This window comes from Pseudorca crassidens, chromosome 17 (assembly GCF_039906515.1).
Source record: "Pseudorca crassidens isolate mPseCra1 chromosome 17, mPseCra1.hap1, whole genome shotgun sequence".
NCBI classification, from domain to species: Eukaryota; Metazoa; Chordata; class Mammalia; order Artiodactyla; family Delphinidae; genus Pseudorca; species Pseudorca crassidens.
The window spans coordinates 37,163,731-37,181,615 of NC_090312.1; the positions used below are offsets into that span (position 1 = coordinate 37,163,731).

At 40.9% G+C, this 17,885-nt stretch overlaps 1 protein-coding gene across 2 annotated transcripts in view; it reads right to left on the minus strand.

Annotated features, from left to right (window-relative positions):
* Window positions 1–221: 221 nt before the first annotated feature.
* Window positions 222–17,885, minus strand: part of SPAG1 (sperm associated antigen 1) — a 98,599-nt gene continuing 80,935 nt past the window's right edge. The window contains exons 14-20 of one of the 2 annotated variants that reach the window (XM_067711627.1): window positions 13,721–13,887; window positions 11,941–12,069; window positions 9,911–10,040; window positions 7,892–8,018; window positions 2,692–2,856; window positions 1,018–1,389; window positions 222–911 (exon numbers count right to left, since the gene is read on the minus strand). In XM_067711627.1, coding sequence (XP_067567728.1) covers window positions 780–911; window positions 1,018–1,389; window positions 2,692–2,856; window positions 7,892–8,018; window positions 9,911–10,040; window positions 11,941–12,069; window positions 13,721–13,887 — 1,222 coding nt within the window. In that variant the 3' untranslated portion in view covers window positions 222–779. The remainder of the gene's footprint in view (window positions 912–1,017; window positions 1,390–2,691; window positions 2,857–7,891; window positions 8,019–9,910; window positions 10,041–11,940; window positions 12,070–13,720; window positions 13,888–17,885) is intronic. The other variant, XM_067711628.1, reaches the window with a different exon arrangement.

A 17,885-nucleotide genomic window follows, 5' to 3' on the forward strand; every position in this document is an offset into this window, starting at 1 on the left:
ATTTAAAATGTTTGGGGGAAGTGTGGGAGTGACAATTCAAATAGAAATGCAGGCTTAGTTGCTTTTATATAGTGGTTGTTTCGTTATTGCTTATATAAGCAACACATAAGGGAAACTTGCCTTTAAAAATCTAGTAAAAAGTAGTAGAATTTCAGGCAATTTTTGTTCTTAATTATTAGGTAATGCTTCCATATTAGAAAAAAATAAGTTCCTCTTATAGCTCTAAATTAATAATCACAATTTATTTAATAATCATTTCATATTATAGACTTAAGTGTTACATTTCATCTTAGAGGCCTGTAATCCACAAGTAGTATAAAATGGGATTTATATGTATCTTAGCAGGAAATAAAAGTGATGTAATAATCACTTAATGATTTTCACTTTTAAAAATGAACTGTAAAGAAATACATTTCTATCAAACTTAACAGGACTCCTTCATACCCAAAGAAGTGTAATTTAACTCAAGATTTTAACAAGTCAGTTATTAAAAGAAAATGTATAATATAAATTAAAATGCATCTTAACGAGTTCCAGATATACTTATTATTAAATATAAAGATGTTAGCTCTGGTACATAAGAAAATATTTACAACTAATAAAAAGCAGATTGTAGAATATATGTGTTCTATGTATAAAAATAAGTAAAATAGTTTATAGTCCAGACCAAGGGATCTTTTCTAAGCCAGGTTTTATCCATGCAACTCTATTACAATACCATCTCATTAGCATTACTGGGACACATATATGCATGGAAGAAATCTAACAATAATCTTTATTTAAAGCTCATACTGCCTTTTGAGGGCCTGCACGTCTTCTAAAGTAAAATGTTTGTTTGGTGTGTCTGAGAGGTCATCAAAGAGCTGTTTAATCTGCTCCTTTTGGCCCTTGCTAATCAGTGTCAACATCATCTGAAAGAAGGAGAAAAATTATATTAGCATACAAACTGGCATTTTAAAGTTGTTATAAAAACCCTAAAAAAATCAATCTCCATGAATAACATAGTTTGACACTTACTTTAAACCTTTCTGCTTTACTCAGATATAAAAGATGCTGATATACCAAAGAAGGATCTTTATCAATAAGATTATTTTTCAGAGACTGGATGAGGAGCAGGAATGTATCCCCTTCAAGTTTGTTGCTCAACAACACTGGCAAGTCTTTCGGTTCAGTGATGGCTAACAGGTGTGCACAGGCTTCTTTATCTTTCCTAGTACTGACTGCGTTTATAACCTGGCCAAATTCGTAGGCATTGTTCGGTTTGGGGATTGGTAGTTTCTCATAGAATTCTCGTGGCCCGTTGCTTGTGGCCCCTGTCTCAGAAGCATGGGAGTCAGTGGAGACGTCCTCCGAGGTCCTTTCAGGCTCCTCTTTCTGGCCTTCATTCACCTTCAGGGGGAGACAGATTACACTGTGACACAACGGCCACTGCACACACCCCAAGTTACCTTCATTAAAACGGGAAGGGGGCTTCCCTGGTGGCGCAGTGGTTGAGACTCCACCTGCCGATGCAGGAGACACGGGTTCGTGCCCCGGTCCAGGAGGATCCCACATGCCGCGGAGCAGCTAGGCCTGTGAGCCATGGCCACTGAGCCTGCACGTCCGGAGCCTGTGCTCCGCAGCAGGAGAGGCCACAACAGTGAGAGGCCCACGTACCGCAAAAAAAAAAAAGAAAAAACAAAAAACGGGAAGGAACTGAAAAACACAAGTGGACTGTAGTTTAGTCGTTCTAAGTGAAAAATATATAACTTGTAATAATCATAAAATCTTTTTTTTTAGGAAGAGAACTTTTAAAGTATCCATTCATAAAAGCATTCATTTTTAAAGTTTAAAAAAAATTTTGACACTGAGAATATGACAGTGAAATTTTATAATTTTCCACAAGTAAAAGCTGCTGCATGGAAGAAGACCTGTAACAGCTTTATATCTCTTCTTCATGATAAATTTTACATTTACTTGTTTCGTTACATTTGATAGAGAAGTCAACTTACATTTTTCACTTCTCTTAAAACAGCTTTTTCCTTCCCTCCTTAGAGGGAAAAAACTCCCTAGCTTCTTTCACATATTAGCCTCTAACTCTTAGTAGAAATGTAAGATGATAGGTAGCTGATATAGTATTCATGAATACACAGGAATCCAAGAGCTGACATTCTTCACTAAAGGCAAAACAAAAGGCTACAGCACAACGCATTGAGTTGTCTGAAATCACAAAGGTAGGTCTGATTCTAGGGTAGTCCAGGACCCCTAATGAGGCTGGTCTTGTTTACAAGTTTACTAAAAAAGTCTAAATCAATCACGAACCCTCTATGGGGTGTGGCGTGCAGGACCACTGAAATTGAATCAGTCCTGTAGGGTTCCCTGGGTCGACCAGGAAGCAAAGCTCAGCGGCCACAGGCTGGCAGGGCAACCTGGAGTGGAAGCAATAAAACCACAGGCCAGGTGGTACCAGGGGAGGGGAGCACAGAAAGGAAGAATGCAGACACCCAAGGGTCCTTGGACCCAAGCTGGGAAATGCAATGGCTAATTGTCACAACAAAAGAAAAATCTTGTCATTAATTTGTTAAAATGTCTTCATTGATCATCAGAATAAAAACATGAAAATTTTTAAAGTCATAGGAATATGACCTCAGAATCCCATATGAGTATAGGATCTCCAAAAGAGTACTTTCAGAGATAATCAAATACACATACCTCTTCAATCTCAATTTTCCTTCTCTCCTTTTCTTTGTTGAATAATGCTGCATTCTCCTGAACATTCAGGGTTCTGGTTACCTCCTCCAGTTCCATTTTTGCCTCAATAATATTTGGGTCTAGTAGGAGAACTTTATGGAGATCGTTTAAACTTTTCTGATAATTCTGAAAGCAGGAAGGCAGAGAAAATAATTTTCATACATAAAAGGAGAAGGGGCACAGATGAGCCCAGGTGGGAGTGAAATTGGTGAGATGAGTACACAAGAGTGTGTGTAGTGGGTTCCATTAGTACCGCAGTAGTAAAGTTAGGCCTATGAGATAAGTCTTGGGCTAAAATATTGTAGCCCACAACACAGTGGCCATCCTCTACAGAAGAGTGAGCACGGAATCTGGGGTTAGAAGGCAAATTAAGTTCTGTACCACCACAGCTTTCATAGTCCCTGGCACACACAGGCATTTGTGGTCTGCTGAATGAATAGATGAAAGAGCGAACAGCCTCACATCAGCACCTACTAGTAATGAAAGCTTGAGCAAGATCCCACTTCAGCTTTCTGAGCTTCAGTTCTCTCATCTTGAAAGTAAGGATGAAAAGAGATTCTACTCTAGTTTTCACGAGGTTGTGCCGAGTAATCAGCTCATTAATAAAATAACATGGGAGTGGCTTAGCCTTAGAAAGAGCTGGGCCAGTGTTAGCTGTTACCATGATGCCCTGTTCTGTAACACCCTTCTGGTTGCCTACTGCTCAAACAGCCTAGAGTCAACCATTATTCCTCCATAAAGAGTCAGGCAATACACTGGAGAGGTTGAGGGGAAGGAGAAGGGATCTACGCTTAACCAGACACTGCACAGAACCTGCTGGCAGAGACGGACACCGCAGAATCACAGTCTGCTGTGACAAGCCACATTCTAGAACTACAGACTAGACCCGTGTTTTGATTAAGCCAAAATTAATTCTGTGAGGAGGCCAGGAATTCCAATGACGTGTCACCTCTCAAGTACTCACGACATATAATAACAGCATGCACTGGACGCTGAAGCACAGGTAAAATAAGCTGGTGGTTACGTGACACTCCTGGGGGACGAGCTGTAATGCCGCGGCCCTTCCCACTCCACCCAGCAACATACTAGAGCAAGAGTGATGTGTTTAAAAGGGATAACCTTAAACCTGCTCTAACGTATTTTTTAAAAAGGTAAATTATTTACAAACTGTAGTACATCAGCGCTATTAACAACAATCTCCACATAGCACTTTGCCACAACAGCACAGTTGGAAAACCTGCTACAAAAGGCAAATGATACTGTATTTCCATCCTAGGTGTTCCAGGCACGGAATCATACTGAAAGGCAAGAAGGGGGGGCAGCGGGGCAAGCTGAGGGAGTAATAATAGCTAACTCTTACCCGTCTCAACATTTTGCAAGTATTCTTATTTTAGTCCCACAATAGCCCTATAAATACTGTTACTGTCCCCATTTAAAGATGAGGAAACTGAGGCATAGAAAGATAATCTTTGAGATGATGCAAGCAGCAATGAGCAGAAGGTGAATGATAAGACAGTTGTGGAGCTCAAGTGAGAGGCCTGAAAATGGAGATTTGTGAGCTGCAGCCTTGGAAATAGAAGGCCACTGGCAAGGAGTTGACATGACTATTTTTTCATCCATTCAAGGAACAACTGTGCCTAAAGACCAATCTGTCTGGTTGGAAGAAACCTAAGAAAGCAAGAAATACACTTTGATAAATGTTAAACAGAGGCAGGCAAGTGTGAAGAGAGGGCCCGACAGCAGGAGGCACGGGGATGGCCATGGAGCAGGGAGGCGGTGGCAGAGGAGGGGCCGGGGTGCCGGGTCAACACAGCATCAGACCAGATCCGGCCCCTCCGTGGGCCAGGGGCTAGGACACCATGAGGGAAAGGACAGCCGGGGCCCTGGCCCTCGTGGAAGCTTACGTCTTATGAGGGGAAACAGTAAGAAAACAAGTGAACAAATGAATAAATAAAGTAAGCGTGCACTGTCATTTATGCAATTAAGAGAAGCAAGGATGGAGACGGATGCTAACGAGGGGAAAGAGTCTCCTTTGACACGGGTGTCAGAGAACAAAGGACCTGAAGGGAAGCCAGCCATGCAGAGTGGGGGGCAGAGCAGAGCTCACACAGAGAGAAAAGTGCGGCTCCAGCAAAAAGGAGGACATTAAAAGTTGCTAATGACCTTATCAGGCCTCAAAAAAAAAAAAAGGTAAAGTATAATCACGTGTTAGTGATAACATTTACTATTAATAAATGTGCTTAAACTCCAATAACAGCAATTATTTCAGACGATATTACTGTTTTTGATACTTTTGGCCTTATAGCATCCCCGGTTGGCTGTGAATTCCCTAAGGCAGGCACTATGTCTTACCACCTCTATGCTCCCAAGGCCTAGCACGTGAGTGGCACTCGACAGAAGATATAAATTGTAAGTAAAAGCAAAATGTTCAATTATCTTTTCTTATGAAGAACATTAAGGAAAGCCCTATATTTTTCAAACCTGGCACACAGAAAAAATAAAAATAAAGCAAGCTAGAAAACGAACAAAATATCTGAGAAAGCACAGGCAGGGCCCCAGCTCCCTGTGAGCCTCTGTGCCACTTCCTCACCAGTCACACAGAGGAAGCCAATCCAGGTGTGAGTTCTGATGCGTTTTATAAGCAGTGGTAGCCTTTGAAGATCCTGAAATTAAATTCACTTGGCACATAAACTACAGGGTATACAGATCAAGTTGTAAGAAGTCAAACCAGGAAAGATGCCAGCCTCATACTCCAGTGGGATAGCATTACTAAAAATTGGGATTATCTTTCTGCATCATAATACAATTTCTAGAATTCATTCCAAGCAAGTATAAAATTCCGGTCTTTCATTAGGTACAACTTCTGACTTTGAATCAAGTAAACAAGTTCAAAGAGTCAGGCAGCCAGTATGGGATAAACCTGTTCTAAGGGTCTGGATATAAACTCATGAGTCATGCAGATCATGAGTACCTCATGGACCCAAATCCATCAAGTTCAAAAACAGTTGAGTAAATTTTCAAGAAGCCTCTTTTAATTCATGGTGCCACACACCACCTAGGAAATCTTTACATGAGGTTTACAAATGAGTATGTTGCTAACAAAAGAAAGGGGAGGGGACTGGTCAGGTCGCCTGGGCCCTGGGAATACAGTGAACACACTGTGAATACAGGACACAGTGCAGCTGTGGAGCTGCTGGGCTGGTGAGTGGGGCATCCACATGCTGGGAGGGTGACGCACCCCAGTTCCATGGGGACAGAAGCTCCTGCGCTCAAGACATTTCTGGACCTCGTCCTACACACCTCTTCACTTGCCTGTTCATCTGTGTGCTATATAACAAACTTAGAAGGGCGGGGGAGGGGAGGAAAGGGAGGGCAGCTGCATGGCCCCGCTGGTCAGGGGTAGAGGTGTGGCTCCACTGCAGCCTGAGGGGATCTAGGACCTAGAAAAGCCTGAGCACTCAGTGCACACAGGTCGTACTCATTTGATACAGGACACAAAAACATGACCACCCTCTCTCAACAAAACCTAGGTTTTATGGAATATATTTTTAGATATTTCCCTGTCAGTGATGGGCAGGGAATTACAGGAACTCTCTCAAACTCAATAAGGTCAACACTCCTCCCTCAATCTCTCCCTCCTGCTGTACACCCTCCCGTATCACACTGTACTGCTCAGCCACCTGAGACAGAAACCTGTACTTATCCAAAGAAAACGAAAACACTAACTTGAAAAGATACTCCCATGCTCACTGCAGCATTATTTACAATAGCAACCTAAGTGTCCACCAGTGAATGGAGAGCAAGAAAATGTGGTATATCTACACAATGGAATATTATTTAGCCATAAAAAAGAAGGAAGTTCCGCCATTTGTGACAACATGATGGACTTTGAAGGCATCATGCTAAGTAAAATTAGTCATACAGAGAAAGACAATTACCTTATGATCTCACTTACATGTGGAATCCAAAAAAACCAAAAAAACCCACCACCAACAAAAAAACCCACCACCTGAACTCACAGAAACATCGAGAACAGAATGGTGGTTTCCAGAGGCAAGGTGGGAGTTGGGGTGTGGAGGATGGGTGGGAAAGGTTGAAGACCCTCAAAAGGTACAAAATTCCAGTTATAAAATAAGTCATGGAGATGTAAACAGCATGGTGATTCGAGATAGTAATCGTGTATTGTATATTGGAGAGTCTCTAAGAGAATAAATCTTAAAAGTTCTCGTCACACACAAAAAATTTGTAACTATGTGTGGTGAACTACACATATTGTGATCATTTCACAGTATATACAAATACCAAATCACTATGTTGTACACCTGATACTGATATAAAATGTCAATTATATCTCAGTTAAAAAAAACTTTAAAGAGGAAAAAAAAAGTCAATGACCTGTACACTGACAATGTGTGAATTTCATTGTATTAAACCTTAATCAACTTGATTCTTTAAAAATACCATTTCAGGAAATGCCATTTCCCAGTATGTTCTGATTTTTCCTTGTCATGTTATTTTCTACAAATGTGAACATTCACTCAAGTTTTCCACACAGAAGAATCATCATAAAGAAAAATGTAATTATACAATACTTTCCTTGAAAATAATGGTGTGGTTTTCTTAGAGAAGAATGCCATCCTATAGCCTCACACTGACCACCGGCCAGTTTACAGCCCAAATCACAACAAACTTCCCAGCCTCTGCCATGTCTCTACCAACGTCCATGGGGTGAACACATTCTCCATTCTGATGCCTCCCTCCCACCCTACAGACAACCCCAGTCCCCTGCTAGAGGAATCCAGTGGCGGTGATGATGGCCTTCCGTAATTCAAACAAACCTTCCTGTCCTTTAAAGTGGACCTATTATAACTAACAACACTCCTTAGAAAATCAGGAAATAAATCATCGTTTTTGAGCTGGAAGGAATCTTAGAAATTATCTAGCTCCACATTATAGTCTGGGGAAATCTGAGGCACCTTCCAAGGTTTTGGGACTGCTGAGTACAGAACTGGGATTAAATCCCAGGATAATGTCACTGCCATTCCTTGAGCCCACAATTTATGTTCATGAAAACCACATGATCTGTTCAGAGCTGACATTTATATATTAAAACGAAGATTTGATTCCTCAAATCTTCCTCACCTTGAAGAAGATTCCTCACCTTGAGTCCTTTGTAAGCAAGAGCTCGTCTATAGCATGCCTTCACATTCCCGAGATCTATCTGAAGCGCCTGGTCACAGTCCTGCTTTGCCTCTTCAAACTGGCCCAGCTTCAAGTAACAGAGGGCTCTGGTATGTAATGGAACTCAGCATTATGGAAGTAAAAACAACATATCTATAAACTTGGACAACTAACAGAAATCAGAAAATAGATAAATAAGTCCGTTTCTATACCACAGCTGCTGCAATTGAAACCTAACATTTTCCTCCAATTATGGCATTTTCTTGCAATACTTGAAATTAGGGCCCTGGGGATACAACCGCAATCAAAACAGTCCCGGCCCTCAAGGAGGCTGCAGTCTAGGGGAAGAGACAGTCAAAAGAAGCAAACACAATAAAATCTGTAGAGGATGCTCTGGTAGCACACAGCTGAGACTCTCATCACATTTGGTGGAGCTGAAGCAAGGGGAGGAATAGTCAGGGAAGACTTCCCAGAAGAAGTGACGTTTAAGTTGAAGCCCAGAGTACAAATTGAGAATTATCCAGTGCGAAGGCACTGGGCTGAGATTTAATATGTAGGGAGGGCACAGCATGTGCAAAGTCCTATGGTGACAGAGAACACGGTGCTCTTGATGGACTAAGAAAAGAGCGCTATGGTGGTGATGAGGCTGGGAAGAGTGGGAGGCCAGATCAGAAAGGTCCCGGCAGGAGGCTGAGCTTTATCCCAAGGTTAATGGTAGTCCAGTAATGGGTTTGTAAGCAGAGGCTGATCTGTTCACCATGTTTTAGGAAGATCGCTCCAGCTGCAGCATGGAGAATCAGAGGGAACATGACTGTGCGGGGATACCTGGGAGGGCACTGCAGACGTCCAGGGAGAGCCGGTGTCAGCCAGAGGAGGGGCTGACGGTGAGGGTGGACAGAAAGGCTCACGCCCAAGAGGAATTTAGAAGGTAGGACATCTGAGCTGCTGACAGACTGGAGAGGGAGGCGTGGGTCAGGGATGATAACCCACCATGAGTGCACAAGGGAGGGAGGTGCTCAGGTCCGGGGCTCAGAGACAAAGATTTGGGGGACATAATTGGAAGGTGGTAAATGGAGCTGGGGAGAGGATTAAATGGCCCAGAGAACATTAGAGCAGACAAGGGATCTATGCCTTTAGAAGCCCGAGAACACCAGGGAAAGAAAAAAGAAAAGTGAGAAGGGGAGAGCCAGGCAAGTGAGCTGTCTGCACCGCAGCCAAGAGGAGAGGTGGTCTCCAGGAAAAACTGAGTGGCCAGTGATGCCCAAGGCCACCGAGGCTGAACAGGAGAAGGGCAGAAAAGTACCTGTTGGGTTCAGTGACAGAATCTTTCACAAAAAAGGCTGCCAAAAGAGGAAAACATGTACAAAAACAAAGCAGTGAGAGATTAAGTTTAAAAGTTTTTTCTGAAATGGCTAGGAGAACCCATGCTGAGCCCCTATTCTTTAGGAACCATACCTTATTCTTCCTTGTCACTGCAGACTCCATCTACGCCCTAAAAATCCCCAAATCACCATATTCTAGGTTAACTATCTTTCTTACCATGTGTTAAACATGGCACCTGAGCAGCATTCTGGAAAAATCTGCCCATTCCTACTACACATTAGAAGATGCTGGGCCCTTCCCTTAGCACTTCAAGAGAAAAGGGGCCCTTAAGACACTAGTTTGAAAGGCAGCTGATTCCTGCTCCCACTCTGGAGGACCGCGCTGAGGCCTCCTCACGAGCTGCGGCGAGGCCACACACCACGGAGAATCAAAGCAGCACCAGCCAGGGCAGCCATGGCCACGCGGGAACCTAACGCAGTCCACGTCAGACCTCCCAGCTCCGAGACACATCATGTTTTCAATCTCTCCGATAGCCCCACCTCTTTAAAAAACACTCATTTAAAACAATTTGCTATATAGAGTCTCAGAATCATGGGAATAAACTTTGGCAAGTAATTTATAATTTTTTCATCAAAACTATGAACATAAGAAATATAGAAAGTTACAAAGAACTTGCCTGTTTGTATAAATGGCACATTGCTTGTTAATTTTTAAGCATTCACTGTATTTACTAAGGGCATCTTTATAGTTTTTGTCCTTTACACATTGATTTCCTTCTTCTTTAAGGGTTTTAAACATTTCTTCATCTATGGGACACACACAAAAAAGAGCAAGTATTCATATAAGCACCTTTACAAAACTGTAAGTTAAGTGACCACAAACCATACAGAGCTAAAGTCTAAATGGAACAAAACGTTGTATACAAATTAAAAAGATAAATTGGCTATAAGTAAAAATGATTATACAATTATGACACTATTTTTTCAAATTAGAAAATAAAATACAAGTGATTCTATCCTTTTATCCATATTGGCACGCCTTCTTTTCTCTGCTGGAGATAGAAATATCTAGTGTTTGGTGTAGTAACTATTTCATGAAAAGTGAACAAACAAACCCATTAAAGCCTGAATTAGACACCTTCCAACAGTCCGAGTTTCCTTGGAATCACACCTCCTCCACTCTCTGCTTCTAAGGTTTAAGTAAAGCAAATCCCAACCTAGCCCTACCTTTCGGAGTAATCTTTGTTTTACTAACCAGCACACTATGTTCCCTTGGCCACAATAATCTAATTGGTCAGGAATGGACCTATGAGAGCCAATGAGCTACAATAAGATTTTAGTGGCAGCTTCTGGTAAGGTAATTCTTGCTCTTTGCCGTAGAACATGAGGATAAAAGAAGGAGCTATTTGCCATCGTGCAATGCAAGGGGAGAATCTGTCTGAGAATGGGGCCAACAGAGCAAGAGAGAGGCCAAGACAGACAGCTAACGAATAACCTCTGAGTGCCGAATCCAGTCATCCCTGCAGCCATCCTACTTGCGGCCTTTTCCACAAGGGGTGCCGATAAACAACCTCTTTTGCTTAAGACATTAATGGTTGGGTTTTCTGTTATCTGTGATCAGAGTCCCAACTATTACTATTGCCTATTATCTTGCAGTGAGCATGGCTGACTCCTCACTCAGGATCCATTTCCTTCTTCCTAAGGGTACCTCAACATTCATTCAGCTATCACTCCTCTCCTACTCAGCCCATGTGTCCAGGGGAAGCTGACCCCACTGATCGGGAACTCATGGCATGGCATTTCTTCATTACAGGGAGGGGTTCAGCAATGGGCACATGACCCATTAGAATAAATACCAACAGAGCTCAGCCAACAGAATAACAGGCTAAAAAAGCTGGGTCTTTGGGGCAACATATCTCCTCATTCTTAAATTAATGCCACCAAAAGCAATGGTGCCTCTCTCCTTTTGGACATTGATATGTGCAGACATGAAGTCTAAAACCGCTACATTTCTATTATTTCTGGCCAGAGCCTGAGCCCTGACAAGTTGTGCCTGATTTTAGAGCCTGTCTGGGCCCTTTCAGTTACTTGAGCCAAAACTATTCCTTACAGTTATAAGTCAACAGATATTCTGTTACTTGCAACCAAAGTTTTCTAACATACATAAAATGTTAAAATTTAAAGTTTTAAATCTATGTAATAACTTTACTCTATGGAGTATCTTGATATAAAATTGCATAACAATTTTAAAATATGCCTTTAAATTCTGTGATCTAAAAATCTTGATAGATGTACTGAATTTATAGTATAAACTTGGAATGTAAAAAATAATCTTATTTGTCCCTCTGCACAAATGGCATGACATATTAACTTTTCATCCTTTATTTCAAATTACAGAATATTTCTGCCTAATGGTTCATGTTTCAAAAGAACTCACACTATGTGGCCAAATGACAGTCCCCATAAATCTTGGTACATCTAAGCTCTGAAACAGAATATTACAGAGGATTTTTTTTCTTCCAAGTTGCTGAAAAACTTTCCTCAAGCTTTTCTTCCTACATTGTTTTTAAGCCTTTGGTATCCAGTCTCACTAATAATTAGTACACAAATATGAACAGAAAGAGCTGATTATTCTTGTGCTTATGATTCACTATCACATATCTATAGTATGGTTAGTATATGCAAGTTATTAGTAATGAATAGCTACCCTTTACTGAGTAAACGCTTTGTGCCAGGCCCCATTCATAATGGATTCTAGAAGCTAGAGATCTCCATGTTTTCCCCAGGACTGGTGAACCATCTAAAAGCCTTGGCAGAAGTTCCCGGCATCTTCCTTCTAGGCAATGAAAAGGGTGAGCCATTGGGACATCATGGCTCAGCACGTCTGCAAGATGAAGCTCGACACAGACACACATGGGGTTGCTAAGCAGGCAGGAGAAATGGAGCCTCAGCCAGCTTTCAAGCAGAAGGCAAGCGTGAAGCCACATTAAACACTCTGCACAAAGTTCTGAGATAAGCACTGTGAGGATGTATGTATGGATGTGAACAACTACGATACAAGGCAGAAGGAGGTACTGCTAGATATATGTTGTAGGGCTTTTTTTTTTTTTTAAAACCTATAGTTTATTTTATAAGAAAATTGGGATTAAATTACAAGGATCCATGTGACCCCAACTTCTGTCAGTCGTTTCATGATTTGTGAGGCTCTGGTCCCTTCCCTTGGCATGGTGGCACAGCCTGAAAAAAATGTATACTTTCTTGTTGTTACTTAATAGAGATCTTCCTGGGCATATTCCCCAAAACACTCCACAGGATGGGAGAAAGGTGCTACTACAGAGTAACAATTTTTGTTCCTACTCCCTCTCTGCTTTGTAAAACCAAAGTCAGATGTTATATAGCCCTATCCGCAACCTTAAATGTAAACAACCAAACGATGTTTTAAATTAAAGCCTTGCATCTTTGACATTCTAGAATTTCTGCATGGTGAGATTTATAAAATTCATATGGAAGTACATAGAAGTTCTTATAATAAATGATGGCATTCCCTAAGACTTAATCTTTAGATCTCTCAATTATACTTTGTAAAACCTTGGTGATCTCATCTAACCTCATAACTTGAAATATCATTTATAACCTGCCTGCTTCCAAGTTTATATGTCAATACAACCTCCTCCCCTCTCAAACTCTAAGTTCTTTTGAATGTCTAGTAGGTTTTCTGAACTTGATGTGTCCACAATTGAGCTCTTGATTGTTCCAAATCTAATTTTTCTGCGGTTTTCCCATCTAATAAATGGCACTTCCATCCTTCTACTTTCTCAAGACAGAAACCCTGAAATTATTTGTAGCTCTTCTCCCACATCCAACTAGTCAGCTTTACCTTTAAATTGTAACTAGAATCTAATAATTCTCACTACCTCTTCTACTACCCTCTTTATTCAAGCCACCCTTATCTCTTGACTGGATTATTATGGTAGTTTCTTAATGCCCCTATCTCTTCCTTCCTTGGCTTTCTATAACTGAATCTCATCACAGTAGCCAGGGTGATTCGTAGGGCTTTATTTTGCTTGATTATTTCAAAAACATCCATCTCATTAAACTAGCCTTGCCACATACATGGTGTGTAGAGAACTATATGCTACTCAATTCTTTTTTCTTATTTTTAATAATAATGCTGACTTAACGTTTATTAAGAGGCTACTATAAGCTTACACAGTCAGCACATGTGCTAAGTATTTCATATGCAACTCTCCATTTATTCCTGAGAATAACTCCATGAGACAGTTACCTCATATTTCCCCCTTTCATATACAAACACTGGAGGTATGTGGCAACTTCCTAAGACTGCAGTTAGAAAGAGGGAGAACAGGGTCTTAACTTAAACCCATAGCAGACGCCTGAGTTCAGGCACTTATCCTTCTGCTTTACTGTGAAAATACATGCACAGCTCCCGATAACCGTCAAAAGAAATAAGTGTAGGCTTCCCCTACCTGTGATGCCCGGTTGGTGATGGCTGCAGGAACCTCCCACTTGGTCTGGCAGCGTCTCTGCCACAGGCCGCCAAGCTCGCAACTGTGCGGAAGTGGGCACAGCAGGAATGGGCGACAGCTTCTCCCGCCAGCTTGGTCCATCCAGGGCCATTAGGATTTTTGTTATCCTAAAAAGAAAATCAGATTCCTCTGTTGATCATGCAATTTGCTTTCTACATTACTGGAGGTCATATCAAGAGTAAAATGTACAAATGCGATGCATTTCTGTACTCCCCTGTAGAAAGCATACAATCAAGCCATTTGCTATCCACATAAACAGTCTTAAAAAGGACTCTTAAAAATTGCCCCAGGGCTTCCCTGGTGGCGCAGTGGTTGGGAGTCTGCCTGCCGATGCAGGGGACACGGGTTTGTGCCCCGGTCCGGGAGGATCCCACATGCCGCGGAGCGGCTGGGCCCGTGAGCCATGGCTGCTGAGCCTGCACGTCCGGAGCCTGTGCTCTGCAACGGGAGAGGCCACAACAGTGAGAGGCCTGCGCACCACACACACACAAAAAAAAATTGCCCCAAACTATGTAACTTTAGATCCTTTTTGCATCACAAGAAAAAATTAAGACATTTCTAATTAGTTTAAAAAATTTTTAATGTATATGCAATAAAATTTTAATTTTTAAAAAAGTGAAGTATAAAACTGAAAGTTAGGAGGCCTAGAAGAAATATCCCCTGCATAACATTTCATATAATTACGAAATTGATAACGTACTACTCTTGAGAATAATCAGAATTACTTTGGAATTTCTATGCCCAAAGTGTATACGAAACACAGGTATATAACACTGGCTGTTAAAAGTGATGAGGAGCAGCAGTTACATGGAATAGTGCTTCTTCTGGAAACATTTACCTGTGGTTAAGATACTCTTTACCTTGTGTTTTTTTACATCTCTAAAATTATTCACTCTTTTTGTTTTCATATGCATAAAGATGAAAGAATAGGATATTGCAGTCTACTACGAGGGCCCTTGTATTAATGACATTTGCTAATGGCTATCATAATATTGAGATAACATCCCTGATTATCACTTTCTCATCACTTTAAACTTACAAAATATCATACTTAGATTTTAAAACAAAACTGAATTATGTCTTTGGGAAAAATCTGGTTTCAAAAAAAAGGTGGTTCCTACCCACCAGAAAGACAAGATCCAGCCTCATCCACCAGAACACAGGCACTAGTCACCTCCACAGGGAAGCCTACACAACCCACTGAGCCAACCTTAGCCACTGGGGGCAGACACCAAAAACAACGGGAACTACGAACCTGCAGCCTGCAAAAAGGAGACCCCAAACACAGTAAGTTAAGCAAAATGAGAAGACAGAGAAACACACAGCAGATGAAGGAGCAAGGTAAAAACCCACCAGACCAAACAAATGAAGAGGAAATAGGCAGTCTATCTGAAAAGGAATTCAGAGTAATGATAGTAAAGATGATCCAAAATCTTGGAAATAGAATGGAGAAAATATAAGAAACGTTTAACAAGGACCTAGAAGAACTAAAGAGCAAACAAACAATGATGAACAACACAATAAATGAAATAAAAATTCTCTAGAAGGAATCAATAGCAGAATAACTGAGGCAGAAGAACAGATAAGTGACCTGGAAAATAAATTGATGGAAATAACCACCGCAGAGCAGAATAAAGAAAAAAGAATGAAAAGAATTGAGGACAGTCTCAGAGACCTCTGGGACAACATTAAATGCACAAATATTTGAATTATAGGGGTCCCAGAAGAGGAAAAGAAAAAGAAGGGGACTGGGAAAATATTTGAAGAGATTATAGTTGAAAACTTCCCTAATATGGGAAAGGAAATAGTTAATCAAGTCCAGGAAGCACACAGAGTCCCATACAGGATAAATCCAAGGAGAAACATGCCAAGACACACATTAATCAAACTATCAAAAATTAAATACAAAGAAAAATATTAAAAGCAACAAGGGAAAAACAACAAATAACATACAAGGGACTCCCCATAAGGTTAACAGCTGATCTTTCAGCAGAAACTCTGCAAGCCAGAAAAGAGTGGCAGGACATATCTAAAGTGATGAAAGGGAAAAACCTACAACCAAGATTACTCTACCCAGCAAGGATCTCATTCAGATTCGACAGAGAAATTAAAACCTTTACAGACAAGCAAAACCTGAGAGAATTTAGCACCACCAAATGACCTTTACAACAAATACTAAAGGAACTTCTCTAGGCAGGCAACACAAGGAAAGGAAAAGACGTACAATAACAAACCGAAAACAATGGGTAATAGAAACATACATATTGATAACTACCTTAAATGTAAATGGATGAAATGCTCCAACCAAAAGACACAGACTGGCTGAATGGATACCAAAACAGATCCATATATATGCTGTCTACAAGAGACCCATTTCAGACCTAGGGGCACATGCAGACTGAAAGGGGATGGAAAAAGATATTCCATGCAAGTGGAAATCCAAAGAAAACTGGAGCAGCAATTCTCATCTCAGACAAAATAGACTTTAAAATAAAGACTGTTACAAGAGACAAAGAAGGACACTACATAATGATCAAGGGCTCAATCCAAGAAGAAGATATAACAATTGTAAATATTTATGCACCCAACATAGGAGCACCTCAATACATAAGGCAAATGCTAACAGCCATAAAAGGGGAAATCGACAGTAACACAATCATAGTAGGGGACTTTAACACCCCACTTTCACCAATGGACAGATCATCCAAAATGAAAATAAATAAGGAAACACAGCTTTAAATGATACATTAAACAAGATGGACTTAATTGATATTTATAGGACATTCCATCCCAAAACAACAGAATACACTTTCTTCTCAAGTGCTCATGGAACATTCTCCAGGATAGATCATATCTTGGGTCACAAATCAAGGCTTGGTAAATTTAAGAAAATTGAAATTGCACGAAGTGTCTTTTCTGACCACAGTACTATGAGACTAGATATTAATTACAGGAAAAAATCTGTAAAGAATACAAACACATGGAGGCTAAACAGTATACTACTTAATAACCAAGAGATCACTGAAGAAATCAAAGTGGAAATCAAAAAATACCTAGAAACAAATGACAATGAAAACACGATGACCCAGAACCTATGGGATGCAGCAAAATCAGTTCTAAGAGGGAAGTTCATAGCAATACAATCCTACCTCAAGAAACAAGAAACATCTCCAACAACCTAATCTTACACCTAAAGCAATTAGAGAAAGAAGAACAAAACCCCCCACAAAGTTAGCAGAAGGAAAGAAATCATAAATATCAGATCAGAAATAAATGAAAAAGAAATGAAGGAAACAATGGCAAAGATCAATAAAACTAAAAGCTGGTTCTTTGAGATGATAAGCAAAATTGTTAAACCATTAGTCAGACTCATCAAGAAAAAAAGGGAGAAGGCTCAAATCAATAGAATTAGAAGTGAAAAAGGAGAAGTAACAACTGACACCGCAGAAATACAAAAGATCATGAGAGATCACTACAAGCAACTATATGCCAATAAAATGAACAACCTGGAAGAAATGGACAAATTCTTAGAGAAGCACAACCCTCTGAGACTAAACCAGAAAGAAACAGAAGATATAAACAGACCAATCACATGCACTGAAACTGAGACTGTGATCAAAAATCTTCCAACAAACAAAAGCCCAGGATCAGATGGCTTCACAGGCGAATTCTATCAAATATTTATAGGAGAGCTAACACCTATCCTTCTCAAACTCTTCCAAAATATAGCAGAGGGAGGAACACTCCCAAACTCATTCTACCAGGCCACCATCACCCTGATACCAAAACCAGACAAAGATGTCACAAAGAAAGAAAACTACAGGCCAATATCACTGATGAACACAGATGCAAAAATCCTCAACAAAATATAAGCAAACAGAATCCAACAGCACATTAAAAGTATCATACACTTGGGTTTCCCTGGCGGCACAGTGGTTGAGAGTCCACCTGCCAATGCAGGGGACACGGGTTCTTGCCCTGGTCCGGGAAGATCCCTCATGCCGCGGAGCGGCTAGGCCCGTGAGCCATGGCCACTGAGCCTGCGCGTCTGGAGCCTGTGCTCTGCAACGGGAGAGGCCACAACAGTGAGAGGCCCGCGTACAGC